At 51.0% G+C, this 21,437-nt stretch overlaps 4 protein-coding genes and 1 pseudogene across 4 annotated transcripts; 3 read left to right on the top strand and 2 right to left on the bottom strand.

Moving 5' to 3' along the window:
* Positions 1–525: 525 nt before the first annotated feature.
* SAPIO_CDS0369 (uncharacterized protein) lies at positions 526–1,801 on the bottom strand (the record flags this gene model as incomplete). Its single annotated transcript, XM_016783171.1, has 5 exons — positions 526–557; positions 614–968; positions 1,040–1,143; positions 1,241–1,289; positions 1,364–1,801. The coding sequence occupies 5 exons, from the start codon at positions 1,799–1,801 to the stop codon at positions 526–528; spliced, it is 978 nt and encodes a 325-aa protein (XP_016646371.1).
* Positions 1,802–2,640: 839 nt separating this feature from the next.
* On the top strand, positions 2,641–4,879 carry SAPIO_CDS0368 (putative 2,4-dichlorophenol 6-monooxygenase; the record flags this gene model as incomplete). Its single annotated transcript, XM_016783170.1, has 5 exons — positions 2,641–2,842; positions 2,902–2,982; positions 3,058–3,203; positions 3,279–3,895; positions 3,976–4,879. 5 exons carry the CDS (start codon positions 2,641–2,643, stop codon positions 4,877–4,879), a joined length of 1,950 nt encoding a protein of 649 aa, XP_016646370.1.
* Positions 4,880–5,535: 656 nt separating this feature from the next.
* On the top strand, positions 5,536–6,582 carry SAPIO_CDS0367 (annotated as a pseudogene; the record flags this gene model as incomplete).
* A 5,588-nt stretch (positions 6,583–12,170) lies between these two features.
* SAPIO_CDS0366 (uncharacterized protein) lies at positions 12,171–13,630 on the bottom strand (the record flags this gene model as incomplete). The annotated part of the gene is made up of 5 exons (XM_016783169.1): positions 12,171–12,657; positions 12,738–13,188; positions 13,265–13,301; positions 13,363–13,388; positions 13,459–13,630. 5 exons carry the CDS (start codon positions 13,628–13,630, stop codon positions 12,171–12,173), a joined length of 1,173 nt encoding a protein of 390 aa, XP_016646369.1.
* A 4,221-nt stretch (positions 13,631–17,851) lies between these two features.
* On the top strand, positions 17,852–20,035 carry SAPIO_CDS0365 (uncharacterized protein; the record flags this gene model as incomplete). The annotated part of the gene is made up of 4 exons (XM_016783168.1): positions 17,852–17,942; positions 18,024–18,414; positions 18,475–18,871; positions 18,935–20,035. The coding sequence occupies 4 exons, from the start codon at positions 17,852–17,854 to the stop codon at positions 20,033–20,035; spliced, it is 1,980 nt and encodes a 659-aa protein (XP_016646368.1).
* Between the last annotated feature and the right edge of the window lie 1,402 nt (positions 20,036–21,437).

The following is a 21,437-nucleotide window of genomic DNA, read 5'->3' as shown; positions in this document are numbered from 1 at the left end:
ACCGAGGAGGTGTTTCGCCACATTTAATACGATATTTGCATGGTGTAACGGGCAATCGCTGTCGAATAGTGACGAAACTTTATGGCCAGGCCACTTGACCTGTGGCACTGCGAGAGAAGGGCCTTGAATATAGATCTGCGGAGACCCCGCAGACGTGGATACAGGCGGCTTTAATCTAGTTCCCTGAACCCCCCGTGACACCTGGGGTGAACATGGATCCTTCAATAGGCAGTGGTATTGCAGCATCTATCCTATCACTTACTTATGGTTTCCAGGACACCGGTAGGCCATTGCGTAGTCCTGCGAATGCATAACAAAGTTGTTTGCTATGTTGGACTCTGGGTGTCCCTCTAAACAGGAGCACAATTAAGGGACGCTGCCTGATATTTTGGGATGGATTTCGTCGAAATTGTACATTCTAATCCTGCGTATCTAGGAGCATTGCTAGATATGATAAATTTCACTGGACTACCGCATCCCGTCCTATGCCACTAACGCGCAGCCTCCTCGCCGCCGTAGCATTCATTATTCCAAAAACCCAGGCGGGACATCAGGACCTTGGAGCGAGTCAGCAACGCTGCAATAAAAGACTTCCATCTGGATAGCTACTTACCCCAAACATGCAAGTTGCCAGGCGCAGCCAGGCTCCGATTCATCTTATAACTCGAGTTTACCAGATCGCCATCGACGTAGTGTTCCAGGATGAACTTCGAAGGGTCAAACCAGTAATCGAATATCTGGCTGCCCATGATGTGCCTACCGACTCCCCAGCAGTTCTTGTAGCCCTTGTTCTTGAGCCAGTCATGCCCGAGAAGTTGAGTATCGAAGTCGTACGTCTCGTACGACGAGTGGTGGACATGGTACTTAGGACCCTCGAAGATGAAGAAGCAATGGTGGTCAACCAGTTCTTCTCCACGATCTAGATGAAGGAAAGAAGTAATGTCACGACCCGTGCCGTCGTGAACAAGCTACAAGCGAGCGAGCGTTAGATATCAACGCTTCCCAGTAACAATGTAGAAGAGTGAAATTTCGAGCTTACATCGCTAGGAGCAAAGTTGAATCTGGTCGTATAGAAGCTGTAAGCTTTTGCGAAATCCGTCACGCACAGCCCGAAATGTCCTAGCTTGTGCACCGGCGCAGGTCCTGCTCGAGTCATCGGCATTTTAGCATTCAACTCGCGAAGGAAGGAATCCTGTCTCTGATCTTGCCGCGTATTCAATAGAATCTGCTGAAGACGCACCTTTTTGGAATCTTTGGAATTCATTTCCTGGCCGTGTCTTGAGAGTGGGCTGAAACACGGATATGGTCATAAGAATCAGGATCAAAAAGGGCCAGTCGCCCTGCAAAAATCAAGACTACTCACAAAATTAAATCGCCTCTGAAGTAAACCTGCATCGCTCTCCTCCACAGGTGTTTGTCCATACACCAGATGGAATGGGAACCCATCAACAGGGTCCTTGAAAGTCACTCTAAATCCACCTCCAGGCTGTTCCTTCATCTCATGGACAGGAGTCGCTCCTGGCAATGTTTCGGCAGCATAGTCTAGGTCCTCCCGCGACTCGACCACGAAAGCGGCTCCACCAAAGACGTCCTCAGATCCGGCCGTGGCGCAGTAGACAAAAGGGTCGGTGCCGGTACCCCGATAGTAGGTGTCGGTACCGGAGGTGAGTGTCTCTTGGAAACCAAAGTCATCGAGGAAGGTTTTCGCAGCGTCGATGTTCTTGTGCGTGTAATAGACATGCGCAATACGTACGAGATTGATCCTACGGAACTTGGTACCGTTGGTGCCGTTGGTAGCCATCTTTTTCGTCTGTGTGAGCGGAGTGGTAATATCGTTGACTGGGGAGATGTTGTGGATCGCGATGAGTTCGATCAACAGAAGCAGGACCATGAGATTATCGAGATGCACTAAATATCACCCTCGCCATGCTCCATTATATCCACTTGCCTGTATCGGCAAGACAAACGGTTGTCTCGTACTAAGATGCCGTGTTAGTGGGGCTGCAACCAGATCTCCCCGCTTCAGGTGGAATTCATCACGGCAACTTGGCGATTATCCATACGGCAATCATCACCCTCCTATGAAGAGTATGCAAAGATGGGCCGAAAAGCTTCCGATAGGCCGTTTGTAAAACGGTCCGGCCCGTATGTACAGAGGCGTGGAGAAAGAGATGTGGAAAAGGCCCCGGGGCTGTCGACGGACCAATTTCGGGGTCAGACCCCGGGATATTTACGCTTCCCCACAAACGCCTAGCAATTAGAACAGGCCATCATGTACGCAAGTGGAACCTTCAGGGGCATCGTCAAGATCTTAGTAAATTTTACGAATACATATGATCGGCTGGGGTGTGATGCTGGATATTCGGGTATAGGATGAGATGTTAATGAAAGGATTCTAATTCGTGGAGACGCGGTCACCATCGAGCCTCGAACATGGTCTTAGAAGACATGTGACGCATGCCACTTGGAGAGAAGGCCTGCAATATCAAACATTCGGATTCCTGGCGTCGTTATCAAAGACCAGTTGCTCCTTGTACTTATTGTGTCCAATTCCCCATCCTTCCAAGCAACGTTTCAACAGTGCAATAGCAATCTGAACTGAGTTCCATCCTTTCCATCTCAACGACTCCCTATCACAAAATGTCTCCCCATAGCACAAGAGACATCAGCACCGAAAACGCCAACGGGGCCGAGGGCTCGCAAACCAATGGCACCCAAGCCCAGGGCAGCATTCCGGCAGTGGAACAGGGCGATGGAGCCTCAACAGTCGTCGAGACGGACTTTCTTGTTGTCGGATGTGGTCCAGCAGGCGCATCCTTAGCTTGTTTCCTGGCCTCGCATGGTTAGTCCACCCCCAATTCACTGAGAAAGAAGGAGTACTAACAGGTAGAATAACTCTAGGACTTACCGGAATCATGATCGGTGCCGCGCCGGGCACTGCCAATACTCCACGCGCACACATCACCAATATGGCCGCGGTCGGTACGTTTTATCCTGGTAGAATATTATGAAAGTGTCTTCTAACTATAGCTAATCAATATTGTGCACGCTTTATAGAATGCCTTCGAGACATCGGACTCGAGCGAGACGTCAAGCAGGTTGCGTCCACGGGACACTGCATGATCCATACCAGGTGGTGTCACAGCATGGCCGGTGCCGAGTATGCGCGGCTTTATTCCTGGGGAAACGATCCGATGAGGAAGGTAAGTGAATCAACAGACAAGCTACCATGTCTGTGTCTGGGCCTGGACTTAGTATACTAATTTTACGGTCCATAGGGGGACTACGAACTTGCGAGTCCATGCGAGCCTGCCGACATTCCACAGACCCTCCTCGAACCTATCCTGATCCGTTACGCGACACTACACGGATTCAAAGTCCTCTTCAACACGGTTCTTAATTCGTTTACGCAAGACCCCAAGACAAGTTTGATCACGGCGACGATCCGCGACAAGATATCCAACCTCGAATACAAGATCCGCACAAAGTATCTCTTTGGTGCTGACGGAGCGCGAAGCCAAGTCGTGAAGCAGATCGACCTCCCGTTGGATCGCAAGCCCGGGCAAGGCCTTGCCATTAACGTCCTCGTGAAAGCAGATCTCTCCCATCTTGTCGATTCGCGCCGCGGTAATCTGCACTGGGTTATGCAGCCGGATCGCGAACATCCCGAATTTGGCTGGATGGCTATAGTGAGGATGGTCAAGCCTTGGGATGAGTGGATGTTCATCTTACTTCCAAGTCGAGACGCCGATGTCAGCATGAACCCTACGAATGAAGAATATCTCCAACGCGTGAAGGAGCTTATCGGTGATGATACTCCTGTTGAGATTCTCAACGTCGCAAAATGGTACATCAACGAGATCGTGGCGGAGAAATACTCCGTGGGAAGAAACATGTAAGATCCTCCTTCATCACCTGGACCCGCCTCCTCCCTCCCCCGGCTAGTACATCAACTAACCATTCCCCGGACTCAAGATTCTGTCTCGGAGATGCAGTCCACCGTCATCCACCCATGAATGGCCTCGGCTCCAACACTTGCATACAAGACGCATTCAACCTCGCCTGGAAGATAGCCTATGTGCACAAAGGCCTTGCGTCCCCTTCCCTCCTCGACACATATACCGTTGAACGCCAGCCTGTGGGCCGCAGCATCATCACCCGTGCAAACCAAGGTTTCCGAGACCACTTTCACGTTTGGGACGCCATAGGCGCCCTACCCACAAATGTTTCTGAGCGTCAAGCTATCCAACGTGAGCTCGAGTCAGCCACGCCAGAAGGGCAGAAGAGAAGACGCGCCCTTCGTGAAGCTATCGAAGGCACAGCAAAAGAGTTCCATGGCCTCGGCGTCGAGATGAACCAGCATTACTCGGGTCTCGGAATCTATGATGCTGATGAGGCCCAGCCCTTCGCGTGGACCGGACGTACCGCTGAGAATCCCGTCCTTTACCATGAGGCTAACACTTACCCCGGATCGCGCCTCCCTCATGTCTGGCTCAATAAGACCATCCCAGAGACTCCTACATCCACCATAGATCTGGCAGGTAATGGCAAGTTTGTCATCTTCACCGGTATCGGCGGTGATGCCTGGAGGGATGCCGCGGCGAAGGTGTCGACCGAGCTCGGCGTGCCCGTCGACGTGCACTCAGTTGGGCTTCGCCAGGACTGGGAAGACTTTTACTATGCGTGGGAGAAGGTCAGAGGCGTGGAGGAGTCTGGAGCCGTACTTGTTCGGCCGGACAGGTTCGTAGCCTGGCGGGCTCAGGAAGTCCTCCATAGCATGGAGGAATGCTCCACGAAGCTGTTGGACGTGATGAAGAGTATATTGGGGAAAAAAGACGACGAAGTCGCTGTCACTGGCGAGAAGACTGTTGAAGTGTAGAGTCGGTTTTGTTGTTGATACGAGGAAGACCCCTCTTTTCGCCCGTTAAAAATTTGGTCTATTCATGTGGTATTGTGTTTTCTTGTGTTCTCTTTTCCTCGTGTGAATTGGATTTGTCTTTGCATCTTTGCATATAATCACATGAGTTTTACTTACGATTGGTACTATCCGATGTCTAGTTGCTGTTCTTGCCAGGATGACACTAGCAAATTTGATGGGACCCGTGAGACACCGCCTTCTGGAGCCAAGGTCACGTCGACTGCCTTCGTGTAAGAACAAGGAATGCAATTCCCAAGACGAGTCTATCGAGGAGCTGAGGATTATCTTTCGTATGCAAAGAGTCGAAGACGACGTGGCCCGATCTATATTAAGCATGAAAAAAGGTGTCGGACAGTTTCACTAGCGCTGATAATCCGTAAACTAACGAAACTAATATCAAGTGATGATTTCACATGGGACGCTCATAATCAAGATAGGGTGCTATAAGGACCCGTTTGTGAAGATACTTTCTCTGAACTCTTCCCAGAAACAAAAATTTTATCCAATTCTCACTTATACGCTCCCCGGTTTCCCAAGAGCCACATTTCCATCCATGCAAGCATCAACTCTTATTATCTCCCAAACTTGGATACATTGACAGAACAACATCCTTGAAAATGAACCACGCAAATATCAAAACGACCTTTTTCGTCCTCTCCGACACTCACGGACAAAGGCCGCGGCAGATCCCGCAACAAAAAATTGATGTGGTTGTCCACTGTGGCGATCTCACCCAGCACTCAAAGCTCGACGAGTTCACGATAGGAATCGAGCTGCTTAAGGATATCGACGCTCCTCTAAAACTTGTCATTGCTGGCAACCATGACTTCTCACTGGACGTGCCTGTATTAAAGAGAAAGCTTGATGAAGCAAATCGATTAGCAGGCGAAACACTTGACGCAGATCTCGTCACGAGCGAATATGGTAGTTTTGGTGAAGCCCAAGAGCTATTATCACGGGCAGCCCAATACGACATCCACTTCCTTACAGAAGGAACATATTCCTTCTCCCTCGAGAATGGAACCTGTCTCAACGTATATGCGAGTCCATATACCCCATCGCCTTCATCGGCAGACGACCTCTGGGGCTTCCAATACAGCTCAACCCACGATTTCGATATCCCAAGGGGAACTGACCTCGTTATCACTCACGGTCCGCCAAAGGGTCTTTTTGATATGACGGCAGAGAAGTCGAGAATAGGCTGCGGGAGTCTCTTTGCTGCTGTCGCCCGAGCACAACCCAAGATTCATTGTTTCGGCCATGTGCATAATGGATGGGGATCGAAGTTTGTCTCTTGGAGGCCAACCATCTCGGAAAACCCGTCGCATTTTTCGGATATTGACAATGAAAAGTCAGTTCTTATTTCGAACCTTACTCGGGAGAAAGCTACGGCGGAAGGAGATCTGCCAACAACTTGTAGGACGAGTCATTGCAGAGAGGATGAACACCCATTGGAACCGGGGAAGACTCTCTTTGTTAATGCTGCGACTGCAGGACCTGACGGTATTCTGAGCCAGCCGATGTGGCTCGTCGACCTCGACCTCGCCTCTTCTTTAAAAGCCTCTATGGATCGAGAAACAAGCGACATGAATCAAAAGAAGCGCAGGAAAAGCGCCGACTCCATTGATGGCGAGACACAGACGAAGCGAGCCAGGATAGCTTGAGTTCACGACCCGAAAGACTTTAGAATGAAATATAATGATTAATGATCATAGAAAGGAGAACATACCCACTATGTCTCTATTCCATACCCTATCAAGCTAATACATACGTTGTACTACTCTGCCACTACAAGACGTTAATGCTCGGAATCAATACCGAGGAGTCCAGCTCCAGTGCGGTAATTTTTCTGTCCCAAAATCGCCGCAAGAAGCAAGCGATCAAACGGGCCAAGGATACTGCCCGCCTCGATCATTCACGCAATCTCCTGGTCCTGGAGTTCCGGGAGAATCTCTCCATCCCTAGCTATCCCCTAGAGCAGCCACCTGAAGTCTTCGATGTCTCTAACCCTTCTCCTCTCTACCACTGTCGCGGCCCTGAGTATTAACAGGTCCGGCTTCGATGCTACTGAGCCATTCAAGAATGGCTCCGCTTGACGTATCTCATCGATGAAGCCATCCTCGCCGCCTACTTGGATGAGATCGGCGCGAATTCGAAACCCGCCAGAGCAGTCGAATGTAATCCCTCCGTCTGGCTCGAGGCCGAATCGATCAGGCGAGGCGTCCACTGCCTCTAGGATGGTGACCAGCACATCTGGGGGCCCTGCGATGTCCACATCCTCGGTGTACTACGTCGCCGAGTGCGCAGTACTCGCCGCTCCGCCAACAAGGATTAATTTTCGCTGCTGGTCGGGCTGGACTAGGCGAGTGATAGAATCGAAGCATTCAAAGAGGCCGTCTCGCAAAGGAGCGGAAATCTCGCGACTACTCGAAGGCATGGGGAAATATAAAACTAGCAGGCTAGTGTACTAAGTAGAGATGACCGAGATGAACTGGAGAGAAGCGATAGATCAGCATGACCAAATCCTTGAACGTCTCGGTATTAATGTAGGAATGTCTAGACATACTGTTGCCAAAGAAAGCGAAAGAAAAGACACGGTCCTTATCGATCAATGTATTCGAATATCGAAATTCTTTGCGATGCAATTCTAGTAGAGTAATGGGAAGCAATAGCGAGTACCGATACCAACTAATTAACAAGATCTTGACAACGCCTTCGATGGAGAATGTATGGTTATGTTCGTGGAGAGTCATGTCAGAGCGATGCACGGACATATTCTTCTTCGCGGCAGGTAAGAACAAGGCAGTGAACCTGTGGGGTATCCTCAATCCACTCCGACAGTGCTAGAGCTCAAACAACCCTGTATCACCCAGAATCTGCAGCGAGTGGTAACCATCCAGTCACTGAAAGCTGGGCGGCTGGCGCAATGGTAGCGCGTTGCTCTCCTATTCAGAGCACCAAGCAAAGGTTGCAAGTTCGAGTCTTGCGTCGCTCGCTTCTTTTTTGCCTCTTTTTTAATTTCCGTTCCACCCGTTCGGAACAGCAACGAGAATGAATTGATTGAAAGTAAGCCGATTATGTTTAGAGAAAAAAAAAAAAAAAGAAAAAAAAAAAGGCTCGATTGGCTTCGATCAATAGAGTGCGAACTAGGATCTAGGCTGAAATGACGATATTGATTTTGTTTTCTTCGACCTCTTTTCTAAACCATCAACATAAATAAGGCTATTGCTAGATTGCGCCCGCTCAGAGGCGCCCTTGATCGGCTTTCAATCATATCAATATCAATCGATGTTTAGCCGTGGCAGAATTCTTCGCGGGCCTTGAGAGAGAAAGGATAAGGTTTGTATACGTCATAACTTTGGCCTTCCAGGGTTGGAGTGATGGAGAATTGGGGTGGTGTGAGCAGAAAGAGTACACTTCGTCCATGAAATGTTCTGACCATCACTGATGGAAGCTTCGATGTATAAATTAGATGTACTTGAAACTTGAAGAAGTCACTTGATAAAATAAACCCGCACCTTGTATCTATCTATCTATCCTGAAACCAAATCCCTTTGGACAATCGATTGCCCGTAATCTTCAAAATGTCGAAATACTCGTCTCGGCAGACTAACGATGTGCTGTCCGAAAATATTGACCAGAGTGCTCCAGAAGGCCAGGCCCAGGAAAGCGGCAACGTCCGGCGGACAGGTCCGAAAGAACAGGCTCCCGTCATGGAGAATGCGTCTCCTGGAGACCCTATGAAAACTAGAAGAGCCAGCTCGGGCCCACAACGAGGTAGGACGGGCACATTGAATTAAGCCCTGTTCATGATCAAGAGTCATAGGAGTTAACTGCGACACCATAGCCCAGGAAGAGAGGGAGGCAATTGAAAGGTCCCACGTGATGGAGGAACAACCCCATGCCCCAGAACCTCATCCTTGTACCTGTGGACCTACAGGTCGGGAAATGGGAGGGGACCAGTACGGCCGATGAGGGTATGTCTTAAAAATAGAGTGCTGGCCAGAGGCAAAGCAGTGTTGGGGGGAGCATTAGATGGGAGAGTCCTAACTTATATCGCCACTATCCATGGGATACATCATCGAGGGATAGTGAGAGGGAAGGGCTTCACGAAATACTTCCCCTGATCCACAATCATCGATCCAGACTCACAATGTTTCCTGGGACCGTGTGTTACTGCTTCTGTGAATACTAATGGCCATCGTCCAACGACTCAGTGAAGGTCGTAACTCTGATGAAACCATTAATGCGCAAGTATGAAGATGAGGGGAAAGTGGCCCACGGCCTCGGTCTAAATCCACAACCCCGTTAAGACCGCGCAGATATACCTTGAAGATGGTTGAAATTGAGACCGAGGGCAAAATCGCTGTTCCAGCTGTGGCATTTTGGTCTCGTATCTTCCGGCGGCGGGACGTATTCTATCGTTCACGCGAATCATCTGTAAGCTCTGGGTAATGGGTAGTGCCTCGTCCGTAGCAAACTGTGCAAGCAGAATCAATAACCTCACTAGCAGCTATCAGGCTTTATAAATACTGGGATATTCACGCCTTACGTCGTAGGCCCGCTATCACAATGCATGCTAGTTGTCAGGATCGGTCCCACTCCAACGTCATACCCATTCATATTCATGAGATCTCTGTCATACATGTAGTGTGCAGCCGAGCGTTGTATTGGAATTTAGGATGGGTATCTAAATAGGGCGATACCAGACAGCCGGCACTCTACCCTTTACCCAGCAGCATGGGCGGGTCACCATATACTCGGAAACCTTGGCTCATGGTGGCAGCTACTCCTTCTGGAGCGCAGATCTAAAGAGGTTGTGAGGCTTAGCTCGGTCAACCAAGAGGGTATACTGCTGGATTAACGAGGACAATCGGAAGATATTCCTCACAAGTTGCATGCCAATTCATATATCGACTGGGGATGATATTTCTTTCCGCATGGTTTCACTTCCCCTGGTGGAAAAGTACCGTCGAGGTCGAGGTTATAACAGAGGCTCCGTATTACCATCCGTACTCTTGAGCCGCTTGAAATGTACTGTCGCTGCACTCCTATCACATAGCTAACACTCTACCGTCCGTGTCATGGAAGCTACAGTATCTCAGCCAGGCGTGGAGACTCCCCTTGGGCGCCAGAAGCTCGCTTTCGACTGAGCATGACTGGAAGCCATTGAAAGACCCCATTTTAAGATCTCCTTCACCGGTTGGCCTGAGTTCCATGAGTCTATTCTCCAACAACACTGACCAATGATCTCACTTTCACCATTTCCGGAGCTTCCGTGTAGCCCTTTAGAAGGAGCTGCCTCAACCGCTATTAATTGTAACCCTACCCCAATTTCACCACTCGTTAGGACATGTTAGTTGTTTCGGGAAGATTCAAGTGCCCGAAGGATTACAGGTATACGCAAATGCGTATTGATAGCTAGAGAGACAGGTCGACGTCCTGGGACTTGCTTGGAAATTCACCAACCCAGCAGTTTATAGCGAAACTGAATCCATTTTTGACAAGTCCCGGAGATCGGAGATCGGACGTATAATGTGCCGGCCAGGTGAACTCAAGTTGTCCGAGATTCCTAGACGAGTCTAGTGCTTACCAGGATCTGGGGAATAGGGGGAATATCAAGACAACAGACTAGTGAGTGGAGATATCTCTGGATCCTGGCTGGAAACTGAGCCGGCTCCACATCGCGCATAAACACAAATATCCCTCAGGAGCCAGAAGAAGTTCCCCTCTGGAGAGGAGAAGAAAAGCGCCGTCGTGCTCTCGAGGAACACGACGGTTAGCCTGCCAAGCAATTGCCATGTTAGGGCCGTTTCGGAAATAGCTTCATTGAAATCTCTAATTGCCTCGTGAACCATTGCCTCTTCTTTCATATGATGAGAAATGTCGAGCCGGAGCTCAATTTGCTCGCCCCCTAGTTTTCAAAGTGTCCCCGGTTTTCTGCTCTCTTCCCGTGACGGGCTCTCGGAACGGGCAGCGCAGAAAGGAGGTGAGGGGCCGGAAGCGCACTGACTGGAGGAAGCACTGTCGTTGATTAGACTCGGTATTTTTTTCCGAAGAGACAGGTGGCAGCTTGGGACGCCCGCCCGTTGAGTCTGAAAGACAATGTAAAACCCTATCTGCGAATGAAGGCAAGCCAATTAGCAAGTGCCGAAAACTTACTGAGTCATAAAGGAAATTGGAATCGTAACGCCCGTTTCCAAGGTTAGCGAAGAAGGGAGCGAGGAAAGGAATCGTTGTCGCCCCTGGTGGTTTCCTCTCCAACCTCCCAGCCATTGCCAGGCAAAATTTGCTGACGTTCGTCCCATTCCCTTCATTGAGTATAGCGTAGTGCAAACATCCCCGGTTTCCCCTTAGTCTCTGTTAGTGCTTATAGTAGCGCCGTGAAAAAGCAAAGCAATGACAAATGTTGAGAAGGAAAACCCTTCTCTATCGCGATCTTTTAATTCGGCACTGGGAGATGGGGGAGCTTTCCCCGATCAAAACAAGGGGACAGGCTAGCCTTAACATAGAAACCACACTATGCCACTACTTCGTAAAGGTGATGTTCATTTTATCTCTGAAGTTGCCCGTTGCAGGGGATAGGATACGAGAGACGAAGAGAATCAGGGACCCATCCCAAGCATAGATTACCCTGCATCGTAGAATATCAAGGTCCTCCACAGACCCACAGACAATGACGCTAACGGAACCCCCCGAATCACCATCCAAGAAGCACTTGATCAAGGGGGCGTCCATGAGTGGACGACGAAGTACGAAGCACTTACCACTTACAGTACGAAGTAGGAGCAATTCATACCCTAGTGGAGCTCTGAGAGAGAAGGGGTCCGCCGGACAAAGGAGAATTTTAGGATGGTTGCCACTATCCTTTGTAGTTTAACTATGTTCATCTGGGGGGGTGGGACAAAGGGGTCCTTGTTGACCACCATCTTGGAGGCTGGAAGTGCTGATCTTGACGCTAGAAATCTTCGATTAGAGAGGGACCAGGCGGCTACTGCCTCCTCTCCATCTCAGGTGGCTTTATGATAAGTGAGAGTATGGGGGATTCTCGTGGAGAAAATCTGATAGTATATTATTTAATTTTCATGGGGAGTTAACTTCATCCAATAGTTTTATACGCTGCATCAACGCCATCCTTTTTTAGAGTCTTCCAGGGGTAGTCAAACACCAACGCTGATAGTATCCACCAACACTGCTCCTGCCAAGACAAAAGAAATCCACACCCCGTGTGGCAACCATCTCCCCTGTTTTATTATGCAGGACCTGGCGCCTTCAAGTCACTCTGCGTATCATTGTCGTAGTGCAGCTTGACTTGCGTAGTCCTGAGGATGCCGTTATATGTCATAATCTCTTCCTCGGATCCACTGGGTGAAACACTGCGGCACTCCGTATGCTGGCTCCTGCTTCCCCTCATACCCTTGAGGGCAATGCTAGGGCCCGTGCTAGTAATATTTTGTCGGTGGGTACCGCTGAGATGGGAACGACCGTCGCCGTAGAGATTGTGAGTGTTCTTCTTGCCCGAGAGACCGTACTTGTTCGTAGAGCCGCCGAAGAGAGTAGGCAGCCAGGCACGGAAGAGAGGTCGGAGGGCGGGACCACAAGCACAGATGATGGCGAGGTTGACTTCGACCGTGTTGAGCGTGATGCCGATGTTATGGTAAGGGTCCGCATCGGGATCTGGTGGCGCGTAGAAGAGATTGTAGAGTTGAACGAGACGAACGATGGCGATGATAAGCACTCTGTAAAAAAGCACGTTTAGTTAGCAAAATCAAAACATAGCAACTCCGCTGGAGGGGATCATAACGCCTCATCGACTTACGCAATACCAAGGGTGAAAACACCCATCAAAGCAACCTTGGCTGCCTTAGGCATCTTGAGACCTAAGAAAATCCAGAAAGGAATAATCAACACCAAGATATCGGTAAAGATGGTTAAGCACGAGATAGTAACGTGAAACGAGACATCGACGCATTTAGCCGTCGCCATGGCCGCCGCATCCCAGTTGGCTGAGATGGGGATACATTGCAAGAGAGCGACAAGGAAAACGGCGATGGCCTGGAGAGCGTTAAAGGTGTTGAGGCCATAGATGAACCAGCGGACCCAACGCTGATGCGACCCGAGACGTAGGAGGAAGACGAGAACCGATGCCTTAACGAGGGCGAGGACGGGGTTGTAGAAGAGCTGGGCGAGGTAGAACCACCACTTTCCTGGCGCGGGATCGAATTCGGGCACATCCTCCATTCTCCATCCGATGTATGATAGCTTAATGTCTGCGATGGGGTTTTTACGGTTAGATTCTGGCCCACTATCATGACGATCGCTGATCTTCATCTTATGGGGACCTACCCATGTAAAAGGGACCCGTCATCAAGAGAGAGAAGATCTATCCAAGTTATCAGCACCGTCTCCAGTTGATCTCTTCCAGGATCATTGTCGCGACATACCAATGCGGCAACGATCAGCCAGTCGTCTAGGATCAGAAGTGAAAATTAGCGACTCTACTTCATCATTAACGATCGGAATCGCGATATAAAGCATACCGAGGCCCCATTGACGTGACTTGACCCTGGAGAACACTCGCAGGCCTACTGCAACAACAGCCAAGGCAGGGAAGAAGAAGTTGATGAAAAGAGCGGTCCGTTGCAACGGCGGAGTGGGAATCGTCGTCACGTCCGGGTGAGGCGGACGCCTCGCCTCCAAGATGGCCGCCATGGTATCGAGATCGAAGTTCGAAACAGTCCCGAGTTGACGGTGGGCAGTCGACGTTGTCCACGGGCGTTCGAGGCCAGTATACCAGGAAAGGTCAGAGTTGAATTTGAAGACCTCCAAGGACGGCTCGGAGCGGGATCGTCAAAGGGATAAGGCTAAGATATAAAGCCCAGGAACTGACGATCCGTACCGAAATTGGAAAAAAAAAACCAAGTCTAAAAGGATACCAGCTGAAAGAAAAACTTCCGTGGATGGATGAAGACAAGTGCCCGGAGCCTTATCCCTCGGATCCCTTGGTTGATACGATATCCAAACACCACCAGAGAGCAGAGGAGAGTAGATTAGGGATGGTCAACCGCCGGAAGTGTCCCGGAACCCTTCTAGACTAGCTTCTCTTTCACCTAATTTTGTTCCTAGTGTTCGGACAAGGGCTGGACTAGGGCCGGGTGAAGAGAACTTGAGGGAGGGCAGAGCGCTGCACCCTTCAGGAGCCTGTTTGGAAGGTGGCACTGGCGAACTTGTAACTAGGAGATCATGGAGGTCATCTACCCCTTGAACTCTTGGGGTTGGGGGCTGAATGTCGCGATTCCCTGGGAATCCCCCCCTGTTTGACTAGAATAAGCTCAGTAGTCTCAACAAATAGAGGAAATATCATTGCCGATCACGGGAACCGTACCGGTGCTGGAAAGAAGACATTCACCCGGGCAAGGGCAAGGGAGAGGAGTGTGATCGCTGTTGGGTCTTTTGATTTTACTAACATGGACTATACTCATTGAGGATTTTTCATCTATGCAGCCAAGACCTGTTAGCCGATTACCCTATATGCTTGTCCGGACCATCCACTGCTTCCTCCATGTCTGCACAGGATCCGCCTTGCCTCCTACTGCATAGTAGAATCAGAATCCCTATTACTAGTAGGCCGTGGTACGAGAGTCTTGATTCACGGGCTCTACTTCGTCTGCTCCATCTGCGGAGGACAGACTTCTCACTTGCTTCCTACGTCCTCTTCATATCACAGACAACCGACTTCATGGGCGGACTCGTGACTGGAAGGACTGGGGACGAAGAGAGGAGGATGGTTACATTCATGGGGGCGTGGTGGATACTGAAGTCGGCGCTAGTTTGTCGCATGGATGAGCCGGCGTGCTGGTTTGAGCTCCTTGAGCACGCTAAGAGAGTCGGTGTATTTCCGATGGGGCATTTGATATCCGGCTTGCACTGTCATCCGTAAATCTTTTCCATTTTACCTCATAGCCCATCGCGCCGCCCGCGGTCGGATAAAAAAAAGTTCCTTAGTTGTGATGTGGAAACATTCACAGCATAAATGTCGTAGGGAGCGGGGGAGAGGGGTGTACTAACACTTACCGAACAGAAGTAGCGTCTTCTCACCGAAAGGCGATTTCGGATTTCGAACACGGCGTGGATGGTGCCCAGAGCCGACTACCGGCAGAATTCGGCACTCGGGGGATGTTCGAACGGCACCGTTATCATATGAATTGAGTGCTTCGCTGCTGGGTACAACATGACAGGGGCCAAAATGGAGCTGGATGCAGGTGATGTGAGATACAGCCAAAGAGATGGAAGGATAGTGACCGGGTTCTGCTGTTTTCAAATACTAGAAAGTAAACCTTGCTGCTTGACGTCTGGTTCCCCTGCATGAACCTGTCTATTCGGTGCATGCATGCATGTAGCTGGACAGGTGGAGCCGATTGATTGGGATATGAGTATGGGGGAATGTGGAATATGACACGATCAACCAGTGGGCCGGTTCTTCCGATGTCAACGCTGCAAGTCAGTGTCCAACTTACAAATCCTCCATACAACCATACCCGGCGTAATGACCGCCCAGAGATCTAAACCCGGAACGAAATCCACATCGAGGGGTCCTGGGGCCCCTGGAGCCAGCCACCAGCCGCACCTGCTGATACTGTGGCACTTTTTTTTTTTTTTTTTTTTTTTTTTTTTTTTCCAGGGTTAGGGTTCCAGCGTTTTGGGGACCATGTGGGTCATTCATCCTTGAATGTGCTAGAAAGAGGGATGCTGGGGTTGTATGGATTGATAATGTCAACTCTCAGTGGAAGCTATTACGAAGCACGAAGGATCTGATGCGAGCCAAAACCGAATCCAAATGCATCATTCCCTTCTTGGTGAAGCTTGACCGCAGTAGGACGGCGGTGCAATCAGTTCCTGGTGCAGAACATTTTTTTTTCTTCTTTTTCTGTTTTCCCCCTTGCGTGAACGCACAACCCGGAAGAAGTAGGAAGTAAATACTCACATACTCACTAAATCCTTGTAAGTTGTTGAAGAATCCGAGGATTTGGAAATCTTGCATGGTGGCGTCTCCCTTTTCTTGGCCAGAAGGACCCGTTGGCAGCAGTGGAGAAGATGAGGGGATGTGGACCGAAGTTCAACACCAGCAAAGTTATAAAAGAGCATTGGTCCAGTCAAGCTTACCCAGACAAATAAATCCTCCCCTCTCCCTTTCCGCCGTATGGGGGCGACCTGCAAGAAACAGAGCAGATGAGGTTTAAAGAAACTTACCTTTGCGTCATTTTTGTGGCCATGCTGCCTGGATTATGAACCGGCTCCATCCGTGGCGTCGCCGTCCTAAACCTCACCGCCACTGGCCAGCAGCAATATCACGGAGTCTACGCTCCCATACTCACCAGCAAGAGAGAGCCACGAAGTAGCGTATCCAGAGTGGATCAAAGTGGATAATCCGAACCGCGCAGTCGGTGATTTCACCACAGCCCCCGCTTTCTTAGTGGTGCTTGAGAACAACAACAGAGAGTGTCGACCGACTGTACTGGTGTTTACTGGTTCAGCTTGTATGAGTGCCCTGAAATTTCCGTCGCTCACTATGGAATCCCACCATCCGTTTCTGAGAATAATTACTGACCCTCCCCGAGGACAACATTCTGTGGTGAGACCATTTACAAACGGGCCGCAGCGTACTTTTAGACGCCATCAGCGCAAGCCATACCTCGTAAATTCGTCTTGGACTCGCCCGAATAGGCACTTCCCAATTTGCTGGAACCATTTCCATCGCGATAACGTCTTGGCCATGATCCTAACGGCGAAGATGTGGGAAGAAGCATTGCAGCAGGCGGGAGAGTGCCTGTATTGGGGACTCAGGCAAACGTCCAGCAGCACCTCCTAGAGCACAATTACACAATTACTTTATGAGGGCAATCTGAACACGGATGAAGTTATCAAGTCCAGCTCCCAATCTCGGTTACAACGTACGCTACGTAGTGTATTCGTATTCTCTATGGCGGAATTGTCGCAATCGCAATCCTGTCTCCCACGTGCGTGCAGCGAATGCGAGCTGCCCGGCAGACAAGCCCCACTCATCGCAATTCCCGCCTCTCCACCTTGTATCGTAGCGGTCCCGGTGGATCTGGAAGATAATGGGCAATGCCAAGCGCCCAAGGACGCCTCTTCCTTGCCGTCTGGAGCGCCAACGACCCGCTATTTCCATCAGACCCATTGAATTGACCAGGGAGGTCTCCACTTCTCAAGCCGATCCCTGCTGAAGCAATTGCGGCAGATTGGAATTGACGAATCTCGTAGAGTCCTCGCTGTGCCTTGGTACTCCACTGATGGCAGACCGCACCTCATGCGTACCCGGCACTGGGTGCCTCCTTCGTATGCAACCAAATCTGGCCCCCAGCTTGTTGTTATCATCCCTCCTCGCTCCATATGAGCTTCTATCCTCTGTCGACAGAACGGGAAAGAGCCCCATCTCTTCTCGAGACTATTGCCCCATCTTGCATGCTGTCATTTCCCTCTGAGATCCTCAATCAGGCCAAAAAAGACCCAAAACAAATTTGATAGACCCATTTTACCCCATACATTCCACGAAAACACCCACGCGAAGAGACCTTGCCTCGTGGGGAGCCACATGGCCGTTGCGGGAGGTCTCCACTTTCCAGAAGCTTTCCAGGTTCTCCTATCCTCTGGTTCCAGCGGCTGTACCAGCTTCTCGGCTCTCTCGCCCCTTTCGCGTCTCGTCGCATTGATGGATCGGAGGTTCTTTTAAGACGAGCTCTCCTTCCACCCCAAAAGCAACGAAAGAGCTCCTTCTCCTCACCACCACCTTCTCTTAACACCTACCTCCCTCCATTGGCAAGCCCTTCTTTTATCTTGCCAAGATTATATCCCCTTACCCCTCTGCACTCTTGCCTGGTGAAGTGGCATCCCGGAGAAGGGCCAAGTTTCACCATGCCTTCCCTTTCCAAGGCCCTGCTGTTGGCCTTGCCGCTGGCCAATCTAGTGGCCGCGCAGACCATCGTTGTCGATGGCGAGGAAGTCGGTAAGTCCCGTCGATGCGATTGGCAACATCGCACCATCTTGTTCTCTCTGGGCAAACAAAACAAGCTAACACAATATCCAGCTGCCGATGCCGACACTGTCGCTCCCGCTGTGGAGCAGATCGCCAACATTGAGGAAGAGGCGACTGCTTTCCAGCTCACCGACGATGTCCTCGCCAACCTGACCAGCCTTGAGCTGTCCAACATTACCCTCTTCGCCTTCGGTGACGAGGACGCCACCGAGTCCGCCGTTACCAAGCGCTCCAACTACAAGCGCACGTTCGACAGGTGCAAGACCTTCCCTGGCGACCTCCTCTGGCCCTCGAAGCTCACCTGGAAGGTATTCGACCTCTTGACCGGCGGCGCTCTCATCGAGACCATCCCCATTGGCGCCGTTTGCTACGAGAACAACCCGCATTACGACGCTGCTGCCTGCACGGAGCTCCTTGCCCACTGGACCGAGTCGGCCACTCAGTAAGTTATACCGCACGGCGCATCCCCTTCGATAGCCGTGGATACTAACCCCCAACCCAGTGCCAAGGATCCCACCTCGGTCATGTCTCCCTTGTACCAGGGCCAGACCTGTCTTCCCCAGAATGCCGCGACCGGTACCTGCACCATTGGAGGCTTCCCCTCGTACGTCGTCAAGGTCAAGAACGTTGGTCAGATCCAACTCGCCATCAACTTCGCTCGTAACCTGAACCTCCGCCTCGTTGTCCACAACACTGGTCACGATTTCCTTGGCAAGTCCACCGGTGCTGGTGCACTTTCCATCTGGACCCACCATCTCAAGGATATCAAGTTCATCGAGAGCTACAAGACCCCCTCATACAGCGGTCCTGCCTTCAAGCTCGGCGCCGGTGTCCAGGTCGGCGAGCTCTATGCGGCTGCCAACAAGTATGGTGTCACCGCCGTCGGTGGCGAATGCAAGGTAAGTCCCCAGAAGACATAACCGAAAATCGCTAAGGGATAAGAGCTAACAAAGTTCATGCAGGGTGTCGGTGTCACCGGTGGCTACATTGCTGGCGGTGGCCATTCTCCCATGTCTGGTGTCTACGGCCTCGGTTCTGACCAGGTCCTCAGCATCGACGTCGTCCTCCCCAGCGGCCGCTTCGTCACCGCCGACGAGCACAACAACAAGGACCTCTTCTGGGCCATCCGTGGTGGTGGCGGCGGCACCTTCGGTGTCGTCACCGGCATGACAGTCAAGGCTCACCCCAAGACCAACTTCCCCGGTCTCACCTTCTCCATAACCGCCGGCCCCGGCTCCAACATCACCACCGAGGCCTTCTGGGCCGCCGTCGAGGCCTACTGGCGAAAGTTCCCCCAGTATGCCGAGCTCGGCAACTACGGTTACTCCTCCATCTTCTCCATGGGTCCCGGCGCCGGCTTCATGTGGAGCATGAACCCCTGGATGATCCCCGGCTACACCCTCGCTCAGTTCAAGGCCGTCGTCACCCCTCTCCTCGATGAGTGGAAGGCTCTCGGCTTCGACCCCAGCCCCACCTTTTTCGAGCACGACAACCTCTACGATGCCTGGACTCAGCACTTCCCCACCGAGACCGTCGGCAACACCAACCTCCACACCGCCTCTCGTCTCTTCCCCAAGAGCAACTGGGCCACCGAGGCTAAGCTCAACGAGACCATCGCCACGATCCGAGGTGTCGTTGAGGAGGGCTCAGCTCTTATCCAGTACAACATGAACCCTAAGGCTCCCGCGGGTACCCCCGACAGCGCGGCCAACCCCGCCTGGCGTGAGGCCATCATGTTCGGCATCGTCGGCAGCGGTTGGGCCCCTGACACCCCCAAGGCTGACGTCGCCGCCATCAACAACAAGATCACCCACGACTGGATGGAGAGGCTCCGACAGATTACTCCTGGCAGCGGTGGCTACGGCAACGAGGGTGATGTCATGGAGCCCAACTTCCAGCAGGCCTTCTTCGGCAGCAACTACGACAGACTTCTCCAAATCAAGAGGTCTGTCGACCCCTGGGATCTCCTTTATGCTCCTACTGCCGTCGGTAGCGAGGACTGGTACGTCACTGGCCAGGAGGATTGGCTTACCACTCAGACTGGCCGTCTCTGCCGCAGGTAACCGGCTGGAATTATGACAGTTCCTGGTTCATTGGGGTGGATGATCGTTTTGTAACATGGGGTGTTCCGAACTGCCATGAACTTTGTATATAACCACAATCCTTAGAGAGACTTCTTCCCTTAAACCACCTAATATTTCCACCAGGACTAGTAATCTCGCCACGATTGTGATTGCTTCTGTATTTGACGTCGTTATTGAGACCCTTTCATTGTTGGCTTCGTGGTACATCTCCACGCACCTTTGATCTATGGCCTCCACTACGTCACCTGTCTCCAGGAGTCCCCCGGTTTGTTCTCGTATCTGCCGCTCGCTGTGGCAAGCTTCAAGCTTCAAGACTCAAAAGGAACCGAGGTCGAGGCTCGGTGACCGTGCTGGTGGAAAGGGAATTTCTCACACTGTTTCCCGGATGTCGCCGCAAAAGAGCCATTGGCTTAGACTTCTCTCATAGACTTTTGCTTTGTAAAATTTGCCTTCAATAATCTGCTGAATTAAGGTTCCGCTTATCGGGGCCGATGCGCTTCTGCCGGCTTCTCACAGGTGATCTCGCCCCGGGAAAGACACTCTTGGCCCAGCGAGACGATGTGAAGTCTCCTGCGAGCTTCGGACAAGGGGTTCTTACCTCGTAGCCGCCCGAGCTATTTGGAGGGCCACCGGTCACGTACTCGAGAAGATCTAGATGCTCTAGGTTATTGCTATGCGACGCCGATCATTGGTTTCTCCCCTAGGTTTCCCCTTCCGCACTTGACTACTTAATTGCTCTTCCTATTAGCAGCCTAGCTTGCCTTGCTAGATTGTTGTGGAGGATGGTAGAAACTAGCATGAAACATGTGAAGAGACAGAGGAGCCCTGCTCCATGGATTCGCATTGTTCGTAAGTTTGTCATATAAGAGGAAATTAGGCGACTCAGGGATATCTATTTGGGCTCACAGATTTGTAAAAGCCGACCTCATACTTGTCGCGTTTAGTCAAGCGTGAAAATGTAGTATCTAATAATATTCTTGATCCCACCCAATACACGGGAAGCGGATATCTACACTAAAGAGCGGGAGTGCCACGAGGAAATTTGGAGACTAGCCACGACATTTCGGACCGTCGATAATAGATATGAAAAATCCGCCATGCCAAGAAAGAAGGAAAATAGAACGACAAAAGAGAAAGAAGAAAAACAGGAAGAACGAAAGAGAAAAGCAGAAGAAAAGCATCGATGCCAAAATATCATGTTATCCTGTCAGCCCTAGTCTGCCCCAAATCTCGGCTAGACAGAAAAGACGGGGGGGTTCGTCCATACGTTGGAGCCATCGATGTCATCGATAGCGACGGATCCGAAGCTGAATACTTCTCCTTGAGCATCCCACTGATTGCCAAGTCTGTTTTTATTGGATGCCCCTGGAAGTATGGCAAA

This window comes from Scedosporium apiospermum (assembly GCF_000732125.1).
Source record: "Scedosporium apiospermum strain IHEM 14462 chromosome Unknown SEQ_SAPIO_0022, whole genome shotgun sequence".
Classification (NCBI taxonomy): Eukaryota; Fungi; Ascomycota; class Sordariomycetes; order Microascales; family Microascaceae; genus Scedosporium; species Scedosporium apiospermum.
This window is presented reverse-complemented; position numbering and strand designations above follow the sequence as displayed.